We start from the raw sequence: 12,081 nt of genomic DNA, 5'->3' as shown, positions 1-12,081 counted from the left end.
TTATTATTTTTAATAAAATGCTGAAGTGGTAGGTAGATACAAGATAAAGGTAGAAAACATAGTTTAGTGTTGTAAGAGAGCAAATGTAGATGATCAAGTGTGTGCCTGTAGACTATGTGTTAATCCGAGCTAGACAAGGGCAATAAACATCCATGTATGCAGAAGATTTCTCTCAGAACATGAGGGGGGAGGTTCTAAGCCTCACTTCTGCTGCTCCCCATTTTCTCACCTGATGGCCCCCTGCGACAGTGCTGAAGCAAATATTCTTATCCCCTCTTTTGCACAAAATATAACTGACAAGATATGCTGCTTTCTGCTTTGCTTTTTTACTTAATATATTCTGAAGATCTTTCCACTAGTATATAAAGAACTTTCTTTTATTATAGCTCCATGTTATTCCACTCTGTCTATGTACCATTATTTATTTAACCAGTCCCCTATGATGTGTGCGGCTGGTTTCCACTCTTTTCCTTTTTACAAATCATACTGCACTGTGCCACCTTATGGATACATCATTTAGTAGGACACTGGTATCATAATACACACCTTAATCTAGTTCTGATGTTTTTAATCAGCACTGTTCTTAACATCTATCTACCTTGCTATTATACATCTAATTCATTGTGTATAACTATTGCATAGCACCATATTTTATTTATCCTTTCCTCCAAAGATGAACACCTAGATTGTCTCTAGTATCTTGTTACTAGAAACAATGACAAAATAAATACCTTCATAGATGTCCTTTAAAGAAACAGTGTAAGAATTTCTCTGGAATAAAGAAACTTTTTTCCCTTTCATATTGAAGGACAGTTTATGGCTTATAAGTATTATGTTCATTTCTAGTTCATTTGACTAATACTATTAGATTGCTTTCCACATCAGTCTATGTGCCCAGGAACAGTGCATAAGGGGTTCCTGTATTTGTACTTCCCTGCCAATATTTATATCCGTATTTCATATTTTTGACAATTGATGGGAGAAAATGACATCCTGTTTCAATTTTCTGGTGCAGGTGTGGGGAGCCCAGTAGTTCCTTGAGGGGTAAAATAGTCACATGACCTTGCAGGCCAGTATTGTGATTTCTTTAGTGATGTATTTTCCTCAAAAACATAATAGCTTTCCAGACTATTTCTGTTTGGTTCCATTGTAAGTATCTACAGCCAAAGATCTTGTTTGGTCATAAAAAAGCCTGAAAACTCTCCTCTTTTGTTATGACAAGGAGGTCATATGTGCTCAGCCTCTTTTCTCTGTAACCTGTGGCAGTTTTCTAATGGTCATAGGAAACAAAATCTTGAAGACAACACACCGAATCTGATCCTTACCATTGGGATGGATCTCAGTATCTGGCAGAAAACACCTGAAGAGAAACTCTTGAGAAAGCCTTGGGATCACAGTATTACATCCTACCATTTAGATGGATAGGTCACTGGCTTTTTCAAACTTTGAAGATTTAACATTACTGGATTCAGTCCATTTAGATTGCAAGCTGCATTCCAAATGCAGATGGAAGAAGACAGCCTCTCATCTCTGTCAGCTGGCTAGCCCTGACAAGAGTCGCTGATACACTCCAGCATTTTTCTTTTTCCAGGCTCGGTAAGCACATGGTCTGCCTTCCAAGGCATTCCAGGTGACAGTTTCACCAAATATGTCACCAAGGTCTAACAAGAGTCAGGGGCTTTCCAGCATGTTATACCTCTGCTCTTTTTGCCCCAAACCTGACCTCTAAGTAATTCAAACATGTCAGGTTTGGGGTATCCTGCTTCTAGGTGCCAACATCTGCATAGTTAGGACAGATGTTGCAAAGGCCATAACAAAGACCCAGATATAACAGTGATTTATACAAGACAGAAGCTTATTTCCCTTTCACACAACAGCAAGAGCAGTCCAGGGGTGCTATGGCAGCTCATATAAAATCATACAAAACTGTAATTGTATTTTCTATAGCTGATCTCATGTGGCTCTCAATTCTCCATCTCTTGCTTGAAAAGAAAGAAAAAAAAATTTGAACTTGTCCATTGTCCATTCGCAGGGAATTACAATTAGTGTTCTAACTATTGAAAGTTCCTATGATCTACCAGTATAATTTCAGTCATTTTGGGATTTAAACCTCAATAGATCCTAGATTCTTACCCTCCCCCCAGCTTTCTATTTCTTTTTGTGGAAAGTGACCCAAGTTTCCAGTAGTCTTGCCTATTGTCCCAGCATCTGGGGAGGGTAGCTGGCCTTCTGCTGAGGTTCTAACTTCCCTGCCTGGCTTCTAGGTGTCCAACAGTGTTACTGCTGAGACACAGCCAGTACTCCTAGGTGCTTTGGGGGTTCCATTGGCCCTGGCTGCTGAAGTTTGCCATCCTGGCATCCACTGCCATCTTCTACAAGGTTCCAGCACCCTGTGGCCCCCCTGTCTACATACTAAAAGATTTCTGTTTCCAGTTCCCTTGGCATTTACCTGTTTCCTGACCAGGACAAAGGGACCATTTGGATTCCCTTGCTGCTTTGCATGAGCTCTGGGGAGTCTTGATGCTGTCTCGGTCCATTCATCTAGACACCAATTTTGGTCATTTCTGATCCATGACCCAGCAGGGAACCATGTTGTCCTGAGGTTATGCCAGGCATGCCTCTTTAGGTTTATAAATTTTTTAATGCACTGACAAAAGAGGAGACAGTCCTGCTGCCCTGGGATTGCCCCTCATTATCTGGATGTTTCTATGTGTATCCCTACCCCTGTGGTTCATCTCTCTTCCCACCAAGGACTGGGGCAGGAAGCGCAGACCCTTGAATCTGACTTCCTGCCATTCCACTTCCTTATCCCAAGGCTCCTCCGCCTACACCAGCCACCTTTTCCCTTCCTGTGCAGGAGGAAAAAAAAACTTTCTTTTGTCTTGCCTTTATCTCTTCTACTCCAAAGCTTATTTTTAATAACTTGATACTCCAGGCTTCTAGGTATATCTTTATAAATTCCATTCTATGCTCCAATTTTCCAGATTAGTAATTTAAGAGAATTCTTTTCTGTCTCAATACAGCCTGGATTTTACAACTCAAATGCTGAAGTTTTCAGACTATCATCCTGCATTGACCTTAATGACTATTTTTAAAACTAAAAGGTAAACACACATGCTGTGTTCTAAGTGAACATTCTGCCTCCTTTTATCTGATGCAATAAACCCCCAAATCGGCCTCATTGCATAGTCTCAGCAGAGAAGCTATGAATGAGGAGTTAGCGGAGAAATGGAGGATAGGCAGGAGTTACAAAGGTTCATATGGTCTGGCTGATCGTTAAAGTATTTTTCACAGAAGTTAGGCAGAGAATCAGATTCCTGATATCTGTTTTGCAAGAGACATGTGCATGGAACTTTGATGTCTTCCCTTATTCTGAGTTTTCCCGGATAGCAGAAGACAGAGCTCAGGCTGGATCACCAGTTGGGGCCCAGCTCCTCTCCTGGACCAGGACGTGCCTGGAACAGCTGGAATGTATCGGTCTGATTAAGCGCCTGCTGTGCACAGCACATGGAATAAACCATTATGAAGTCACTTTGAAACCTCTTCTGTTACGCCTTCCTTGTATTCCAGAGAGATCCATATTCAGGAAATACCTTTCTGCTGTGTGAGAGCTCCAGTGAGGATGAAGAGCCTTTAGCAGAATTGTCAAAGGAGGAATTGTGCACGAAAATAAAATGTCTGAAACAAAAGCTCACAAACACCCGGAAAGAAAACAGCCGACTCCGACAGTCCTTGGTCATGCTTCAAGGTAAACTCTGAGAGAATTGACATTTTTAGATGAAAGGGAAAAAATACAGTATGAGTGAGCAGTGTTGCTAATCAGCTATCAAGAATGAAAAAGAAAATCAGTACCTTAGAGAAAAAATTAAAAATCATATCTTAAAATCTATGATTACACAACAGTACAGAAGCACTCTATTGAAGCTTCTAGTTCTTTGCTTAGAAAATTTTAGATCATTGCTACAAAATGCCAAATGTTGTGTTCATTTAATAACGTTCAACAGATATTTATTGAGCATTTTATATAGGCCACTCACTGTGTGAGGTTCCAGAGAGAAAAGATCAGCAAGATAGAACAAACGTGTTAAGGCGCTCATGATATACTTACCTCATTCCCCTCTACCAGGGAAAGCACTAGAAAATGGAGCCTACGGTGATCCATTGGAGAACTGCTAGAATTAAAGATTCCATATGTTAAGTTTTAGTTTGGGTTTTGGAAGGAATGCTTTGGGAAAATAATCATATTCCATTTAAGGCTTAAAAAAGAGAAAGATCGGGCTCAGCAAATTAAAAATCACTTGGCATAAGGCCTTTTGGTGGAATCATATCTTGTGCTTAAGTGTTTATTTTTCAAAAATTATGTTTTCCATTTGTAGTTAAGCACCATGCCCTGTTTTGTACAGCTGAGTAGTTGGCAATTATATCCTATGTTGGACAGCATTCTGTTGTAAAACCGCAAAAACACAGAACATTTTGAAAATAGACCGCTCTGGCTGCTGTGTACAGAATGAGTACGAGAGGAACAAGAAAGAAAATGCGTAAGAACCACTTACAGAAGGAATTGCAGCCACCCAGACTAACGTGATGGCAGCTTCGCCTGGGGCGATGCCTATGGAAATAAAGAGGGCGGTGCCACTATATTTTTAGAGTCAGAAATAATAGAAGACAGAACAGAATGATGAGCTAGGTTGACAGAGTAATGGCTCATGTGCTTTCCTGAGAATATTTACTAAATTGAAGGTTTCCTGGTTTTAAATAGAAACAGCCACATAGGAATGAAAGTAATATGTTTATTCCATCAACAAGTCATTATATCTTTTTCAATTTTATTTTTATAACTTACTGATAGTTTTTCCTGATGAGAATTTCAAAGGACAGATAATTCTCATTTTTATTTAGTCTCTTCAAGAATTTAGAGTAAAATGAAAAGCTAGTTTATAAAATTAGCATAAACTGCTAGTTAAAAGTATTGATGTTGGAGACCTTGGTTTGAATCTCAGCCCTGCCTGCTAGCCGTGCAGCCCCGGCCTCACCACCTCACCGCGCTCTCAGCCCCAGCTTCACCTGCCTCGGGGCGTCCTGTCAGGACCTTGTTGCTATAAGGATCAAAGGACATCCTTGGAAGAAATGCCTTATTTACCCAGTGCCTGGTACATGATGGTGCTCAGTAATGGTAGTTATTGTTATTGTCTCTCTTTTTATTGAAACCAGACCTTGACACATAAACCCAAAAAAAGGAAATTAGTAGACCAATCTTTGCTATAAATTTAAACTCTAAAGAGAGGCAAATCGCTTACTATGACCAGCTTCTTCTCTCTCTCCAGCGCTCACCGGCTGCCGTTTAGTTTCTCCCCTCTGCTGACTTCCCGCACCTCCTCCCAGATCCTCACTCTCAGTTGATGACTTTGCTTCTCCATTGTGAAATTGGGGGATGTGCTGGGACTGTCATTTCCCTGCATCCATGCTTGTCTCCACTTTCTCTTCTGCTCTTACGACCCATCTTCCTAAGCCAAAGGCAGAATCTCCATCTATGCGTCAGATCCCATCCTCTTTCGCCTAATCCAGGGCAAAGCTCCAGAGATTCTCCCCACTCTCCTGCAAGATGAAATTTTCCTTCTCTAGTGAATCATTTTCATGAGCATCAGACATACTATTATTCCTCCCATTAAAAAAAAAGTATTTCTGGCCTTTTCCTTCTACACTTTCCACACTGTTTCTCTTCTTCCCTTTATAGGAAACCTCCTTAAATAACTTGACAGTACACACTGTGTTTGATTTTTCCCCTTTTAATCTCTCTGGATCCCACTTTAATTACAGCCTGATCATTCCACTGTAACTTCCCTTCTTATGATCCCCTTCTTATGAACCTCCATATATTAGTTTACTAGTGACAAACCACCACATATTAGGTAGCTTAAACAACAGAAATGCTCTCCTAGTTCTAGAGACTGGATTCCAGAGTCACGGTGTCAGCTGGGCCATGCGTGGTCCCTCAAAGGCACTGGGGATGGCCTCTCTCCTAGCGTCTGCTTGTGCCTTGGGTCGAGGCAGCATGATGCTGACTTTACATGGTGTCTTCCCAGTACGCTTGTCTCTCTGTGTCCAAATTTCTCCCTTTTTAAAAGGATACCAGCAGATTGCATTAGTGTCCACCCTAATGACCTCATTTTAACTTGATGACCTCTGTAAAGACCCCATTTCTAATAAGGTCACATTCTGAGGTACTGGGGTTAGGACTGTAACATATCTTTTTGGGGGGACAGAATTCAACCTATAATATTCCGTATTACTAACCTCAATGGTCATTTCTCGATGGCCGTCTTAAGTGCCCTGTTACCAGCACTTAACACATTTGGCTATGTCCCCTTCCTTGAAAAAGGTTCTTCATGTGGCTTCTAGAGCACCGCATTCACCAGTTTTCCTCCTGTGCTGATGATCTTTCCTCCTTAGCCTAGTTGGCTGATTCATTTGATCATCTTACCTTCTAAATATTTGATGATGCCCCAGCCTCAGTCCCTGGACTTCTTTCCTTTCTATTTGCATTTGCTCCATAGCTGATTACATCCAATGGTTTGGTGTTAAAATCCATCAATAAGCTATGATTCTCATATTTCCATTCCCAGCCTGGACTTCTCCCTTTAACTCCAGTCTCATTGTCCAGCTGTGTACTTGACATATCTAGGAGGCATCTCAGACTAACATGTCCCAAACCATATTCTTGACTTTTTCCCTCAACTTGTTTCTCTCTTTCCACCTCATCTTGGTTAATGCAAACTTCATTGTTCCAGACTCTCATACCAAAACCCATAATGTTATCTTGTATTTTTATATTGCTTTCATACCCTGCACTCAGTCTGTTGGCAAATCCTACTGGCTTTACCTTCAAAATACTTTTGTAATACAATCGTCTTTACCACCCTCACTACTGCCACTCTGATCCAAGCCACTGTCTCTCTCACCTAGATTATCATGGCAGCAGCTTCCTAACTGGTGTCACTATTTCTGCTCTTGCTCCTTGTAGTCTGTTCTCAACACAGCAGCCAGAACGATCCTGTTAAACATAAGTCAGTTCATGTCGCTCATCTTTTCAAACCCTTCTGTGCATTTCCACCTTGCTCTGGATAAAACTAAAGTCATATTTATGATCTTTGAGTCCTTACGTGATCTGGCCACCTCCCTTCCACGTATCCCTGTGGCCTGATTTTCTACTTCTTCCCCCTGCTTTGTGATCCAGTCACACCAGACCACTTGCTTCCCCTTTGAAGAATAAGACATGATCTTACTTCAGTGCCTTTGTACAACCGTTCCCTAAGCCTGAAATGTTCTTCCCCCGACTATCCACATGGTCTGCACCCTCACTTACCTCAAGTCTTCACTCTAAATTCATCTTTTCCCTGACCTCCTCTCTGTATCTAAAACTTCAACCTCTCTTCCACCAATGGTTTTTTTTTTGTTTTTTTTTAACTCACCTCCCCTGCTTTGTTTCCTCTATGGCACTTAAAATTCTGTGTAATCTATTATGTATTTAATATCCTCTGCCCCTTCCATATCACACACTAGAATGTACTCCTAGAAACCAGGTAGTAAAGTTGGCTATTGGCTGGACTTCCGGCTACAGAAAAGTTGGGCACTGCCAACTGCTGCTGCAGTATTCATACATGTATTTATTCACTCGGTAACTCTAAAGCCCTATTCTATGTCAGGCACTGTTCTAAATACCTAGGAAAATCCAGTGATAAAACAGACAAACACTCTTGCTCTCATGGAGCTTGCATTCTAGGGGACCAAGATGATCAAAATCCATTAAAAATGTTTTGATTAAATTATATAATATGTTACCTGGTGATTAGTGCTATGGAAAAAGTAGTAGGATTGAGATTTGAGGAAAGGGAGTGTTTGCACGGTCATGGTAGGTCTCCTTGTGAAACTACAGTTAGAAACTAGGAAGATACCAGAAAATTGAGATTTCATGTATAATCCAAATAAGAAAGGGGTCTAAGAAAAGAGTACAGTGTTTATCTTTTGCTCAGTAATGTTCCTAATTACTCCTTGAACTAAGAATCAGGGCTGTTTCGCTGTTTGTAAAGCCTACTAAGAAAAAGGACAGAATATATATGCCATTGTAGACATTCACAATAGTAAATGTGTGGGTGCAATAAGTGTATGTGTTAAGCATTTGAAACATATTTTGTAGATGACAACTGACCAACATAATAAGTTATAAAAGGAAAAAAGTGATATATCTACTGTTAGAGGATATTAAATTGTCATTATTTCTACAGAATGAATGTATACCTAGGAAAAACAAAGCATCAATTGAAAACTCTTATAACTAATGAGATTTTATTAAGGAATCAAAAATCAATTAAGTTTTGTGCAGGTTCATTTAAATATGACACAAAGCTTAAGTTAAATTTGTGTGAATTTCCCTCCTTTCATGAAATCCCACCAAAAATGAATTGACATGCAAAAAGCACAAGGACAAAGGAAAATCAAGAGAAGACCACAGCAGATAAAAGATGCAATAAAATTTCAGAAGCTGAAAAGTAGATGGATGAGTGGTGACTGACTAAATCTGGAGAAATGTGAAATCTCAGGGACTATGATGGGGGTGGTTAGGGAATAGAGATGAGAGAAATTAAAAAGAGGCTGAATCCCACCACAGAATTACAAAAGGCTGAGGAATTGTATCTGTGAAAGGGATTATGGTAGTGCAGGCAGTGTGAAAACTAGTAATCACTGAAAAACCTACATAAATACCCTTTTGGACCACAAAGTCACACATTCTTCCCATGTGACCTGCACCTACCGCTCTTCACCACAGCAGAAGGTGAACATTTCCTCTCAGGAGAGGTTGGACTAGAGCTATGAACTCAGGACACTGGACACAGCTGAGGGAAGGTGTGTGATTACTTGAAGAAATCCTCTAACATAGAACGCAGAGATCAAAACAAACAAAGAAAAATAAGGTCAAAGGAAATAGAGACAATGTAAGGAACAGAAGAAAGTTTCATGAAACAAGAACAGGGTAGTTTAAGAAAGGAATATTCAAAGAACCAGGGGAGGGAACTCTGGAAATTTAATAAAAGTTAAAGAAATCTTTTAAATATTGGAGCAAGAAGACAAAGAAAAGAAAAATAGAGAAGGTTAAGAAAAATATAGTCCAAGAGGCTGAATATCCAAAGAAAAGAGATCCTAAGAGAGAGGAGAAAGTATTTTAGAAATTAATATTCCAAACTTCTAGAACCAAAAAAACACAAATTTCTAGATTAAAAAATACCACCAAACGCGAAAAGAATTGTCCAAGGCATAACACTGAGAAATTTTGTAATCCCAGAAGTAAAGAGAATATCCTAAAGTTTTCAGAGAGAAGAGCATGTCACATGCTAAAGACTAGAAATCAGAATAACCCTGGACTTTTCACCAGCAACACCAAAATCTCCATGATAATTAAGGAATGCCTTCAAAATTCTGAAGGGAAATTATTTAAACCTATGAGTCTATACCCAGTGAAATTATCAACCAAATGTGAGGGTAGAATAGTATTTTCATACTTAACTGTAATACACTTTCCATGCTTTCTTTTTTGAAAAGCTAATGGAGAATGTGCTCCTCCATAATAGGAGAGTGAATTTAGAAAGAGAAATATATGGTATCCAGAAAACAGATGGTCTAATTCAGGAGAGACAAGGAAAAACCACAAAATGAGAGTGAAGGAAAGCTCCAGGATAACACATCTACAGTGGCCTAGAATCATCTAGGCTAGTTCTGGAGGGTTCTGAAGGGTTCCAGGAGAGAGATCTTCCACAAAAATTCGCAAGTGATAGATGACATGATGTGTTCAAACATACTGAAGTAGATTTTACACTTCTTTTAGGCAGTTTAGAGATGCCTAAGTAAAAGAAGCAGTAAATATAATAATAATAATAATAAGCAAACTGTAAAAATTAGATAATTATTAATTCTAGGAAAAAATCATGTTTTAAAGAAAAGAAATGGTGAATAATATTTACATCACTATAACAATGCAAGCACAATATTTAGTGAACTAACAACCATTACCACTCTCCTGGGATGGTGGAAAAGGAGAGGAGTGTGTATCTATTTGCATATAAATATTTCATGTGTATGTTTCTGTGTAGCTCGAGGAAGAGTTGAAAGAGAGCTACACTGTCATATTACATAGTTGAAAGTCAATAAATAATTATATGAATCTGAAAAATACAAGAAATAGTTTATAAATGCATATTATTACTTATGCATATTATTAACAGAAGAAACAGGTAAATGGAGTGAAAGTGGCAGCCTCTAGGAGTGGTAGTCAACAGTGGTGAGTGATATGGCAGAGGACTATTGTTTTTCATTATAGGCTTTATCTTATTCAAAAAATAATAAATGTCTGATATATAATAGGTGTCCAAAATATAGTAGCTGCCTTCTTAAGAAAATCAGTAATTTCCATATAGATCAGTAATTGCCTTTCATATTCTTAAAAGAAAGAAAGAAAATCTACTCACAATTACATAAATGACTATAAAATATCTACTCACTGACCTAACAAGAATTGTGTGGGATCTATGAAAAAATTAAAACTCCACAGAGAAATATACAAACCTAAATAAATGGAGAGACATGTCACATTCATAAATGAAAAGATGCCATTCGTTCCCAAATCAGAAATAGTTTGAATGGAATCCCAGTCAAAATACCAATGATCCCTTTATTTTGTGGGCTTGTTTTTTTTTTTTTTTTTGGTAGTTTGAAAATAATTATTCCGAGTTAACCTGAAAGAAGAAATAGGCAAAATCAATTAAGAACCCTCTGAAAAAAAAATGAGGGCATAACCTATCAATATTAAATCATACAACGTTTCAATAATTAAAAACAACTTGCTGGTGCAAGAGTCAGCAAATCAAGGAACAGATGGCATATCCTCAAAACAGAACCTTGTACATGATAAAGAAACCTTCTTGGAGCACTATGGCATAGAGGTAAAGAGTCTGGATTTAGAAAGGCCAAGCAACCTGGGTTCAAACCCTGGCTCTGCCACTTACTAGCTGTGTAACCTTGTACAAGTTGTCAACCACTCTGTGCCTCTTGTTTCCCCATCTCAAAAGTGGAAAGAACAAAAGTACTTAGGAGACACGTGAAGCATTCAGAACTGAGCCTGCCGATAGCAAATCCTATATAGGCATTTGCTGTAATGGTGCTCAAGTCATCAGAGCCAGCTTCACAAGTGTGTGACCTGTGCAGTCATTCAGAACCCTGCTCTTAGAAAGGGCATACTGGTTAAAGGCTCTGCTATCACCATGTTAAAATTTTTAAGAAGTTTTGAGCAAGGAGTCCTATTTTTTCATTTTGCAAAGGGCTTGGCACTTTATATAGCCAGTCCTGCAAGTCAATTAAGAAAAGGGCAGATTATTCAACAAATGGCACTAGGAAAAGTAGTATTTCAATGTTGGAGGAGTGGGAGCAGGTCCAAGTTAGCTTCCCTTTCTATACCATGTGGCACACTAAAAAAGCATCATTACACAGTATAAATAAAAGCTCTGTGTTCTGAATTTGAATAGGACATACTGGTTAAACATATGATGAATTTTATCTTTTAAAAATGAATAATTATTTCTTCTAATACTGTTTGCTGAATTAGCCTAGAAAGAAGCCAACAGCAAAGAGCACTCCTAGTACCCGGATGTGGTCTTGTAATATCATTTCTCACTGAAAGGAGCTAGAGTTCCTTGGAGAAATGGCTGATTCCAGAACTTGCACAGGAAGTGTACAAGATGAGTTCATTGTTACAGCCTTTTGTCAAACTCATCTCCCTTTCCCTACTTAATTTCTGCTCAGACTTCATGTCAGATCTTACTTTTTGACTCTAAGTAATTAGACTCAAAAGATCATATTTCCCAAGAAGATTTAATCAAGTAGGCAAAATTTTCAACTTACAGACTTAATTGTAATCAAGTAGGCAAAATTTTCAACTTACAGACTTAATTGAAAAAAAGACCATGATACAATGCTACGTATGTTGTATGGTCCTAATTGTGTTTAAAAAAGAAAAGAGTGAACAGAGGCAGAGAT

The 12,081-nt window shown here is 38.7% G+C and overlaps 1 protein-coding gene across 4 annotated transcripts in view; it reads left to right on the top strand.

Moving 5' to 3' along the window:
- The window catches only part of BEND6 (BEN domain containing 6), a 46,704-nt gene that overhangs the window by 20,916 nt on the left and 13,707 nt on the right, over window positions 1-12,081 (top strand). For all 4 annotated transcript variants that reach the window (XM_036916305.2, XM_057493691.1, XM_036916302.2 and 1 more), the window contains one exon: window positions 3,571-3,748. In XM_036916305.2, coding sequence (XP_036772200.1) covers window positions 3,571-3,748 — 178 coding nt within the window. The remainder of the gene's footprint in view (window positions 1-3,570; window positions 3,749-12,081) is intronic.

The sequence above is a fragment of the Manis pentadactyla genome, chromosome 16, assembly GCF_030020395.1.
Source record: "Manis pentadactyla isolate mManPen7 chromosome 16, mManPen7.hap1, whole genome shotgun sequence".
NCBI lineage: Eukaryota > Metazoa > Chordata > Mammalia > Pholidota > Manidae > Manis > Manis pentadactyla.
Note: the sequence above shows the minus strand (reverse complement) of the source record. Positions and strands in the feature narration are given on the sequence as shown.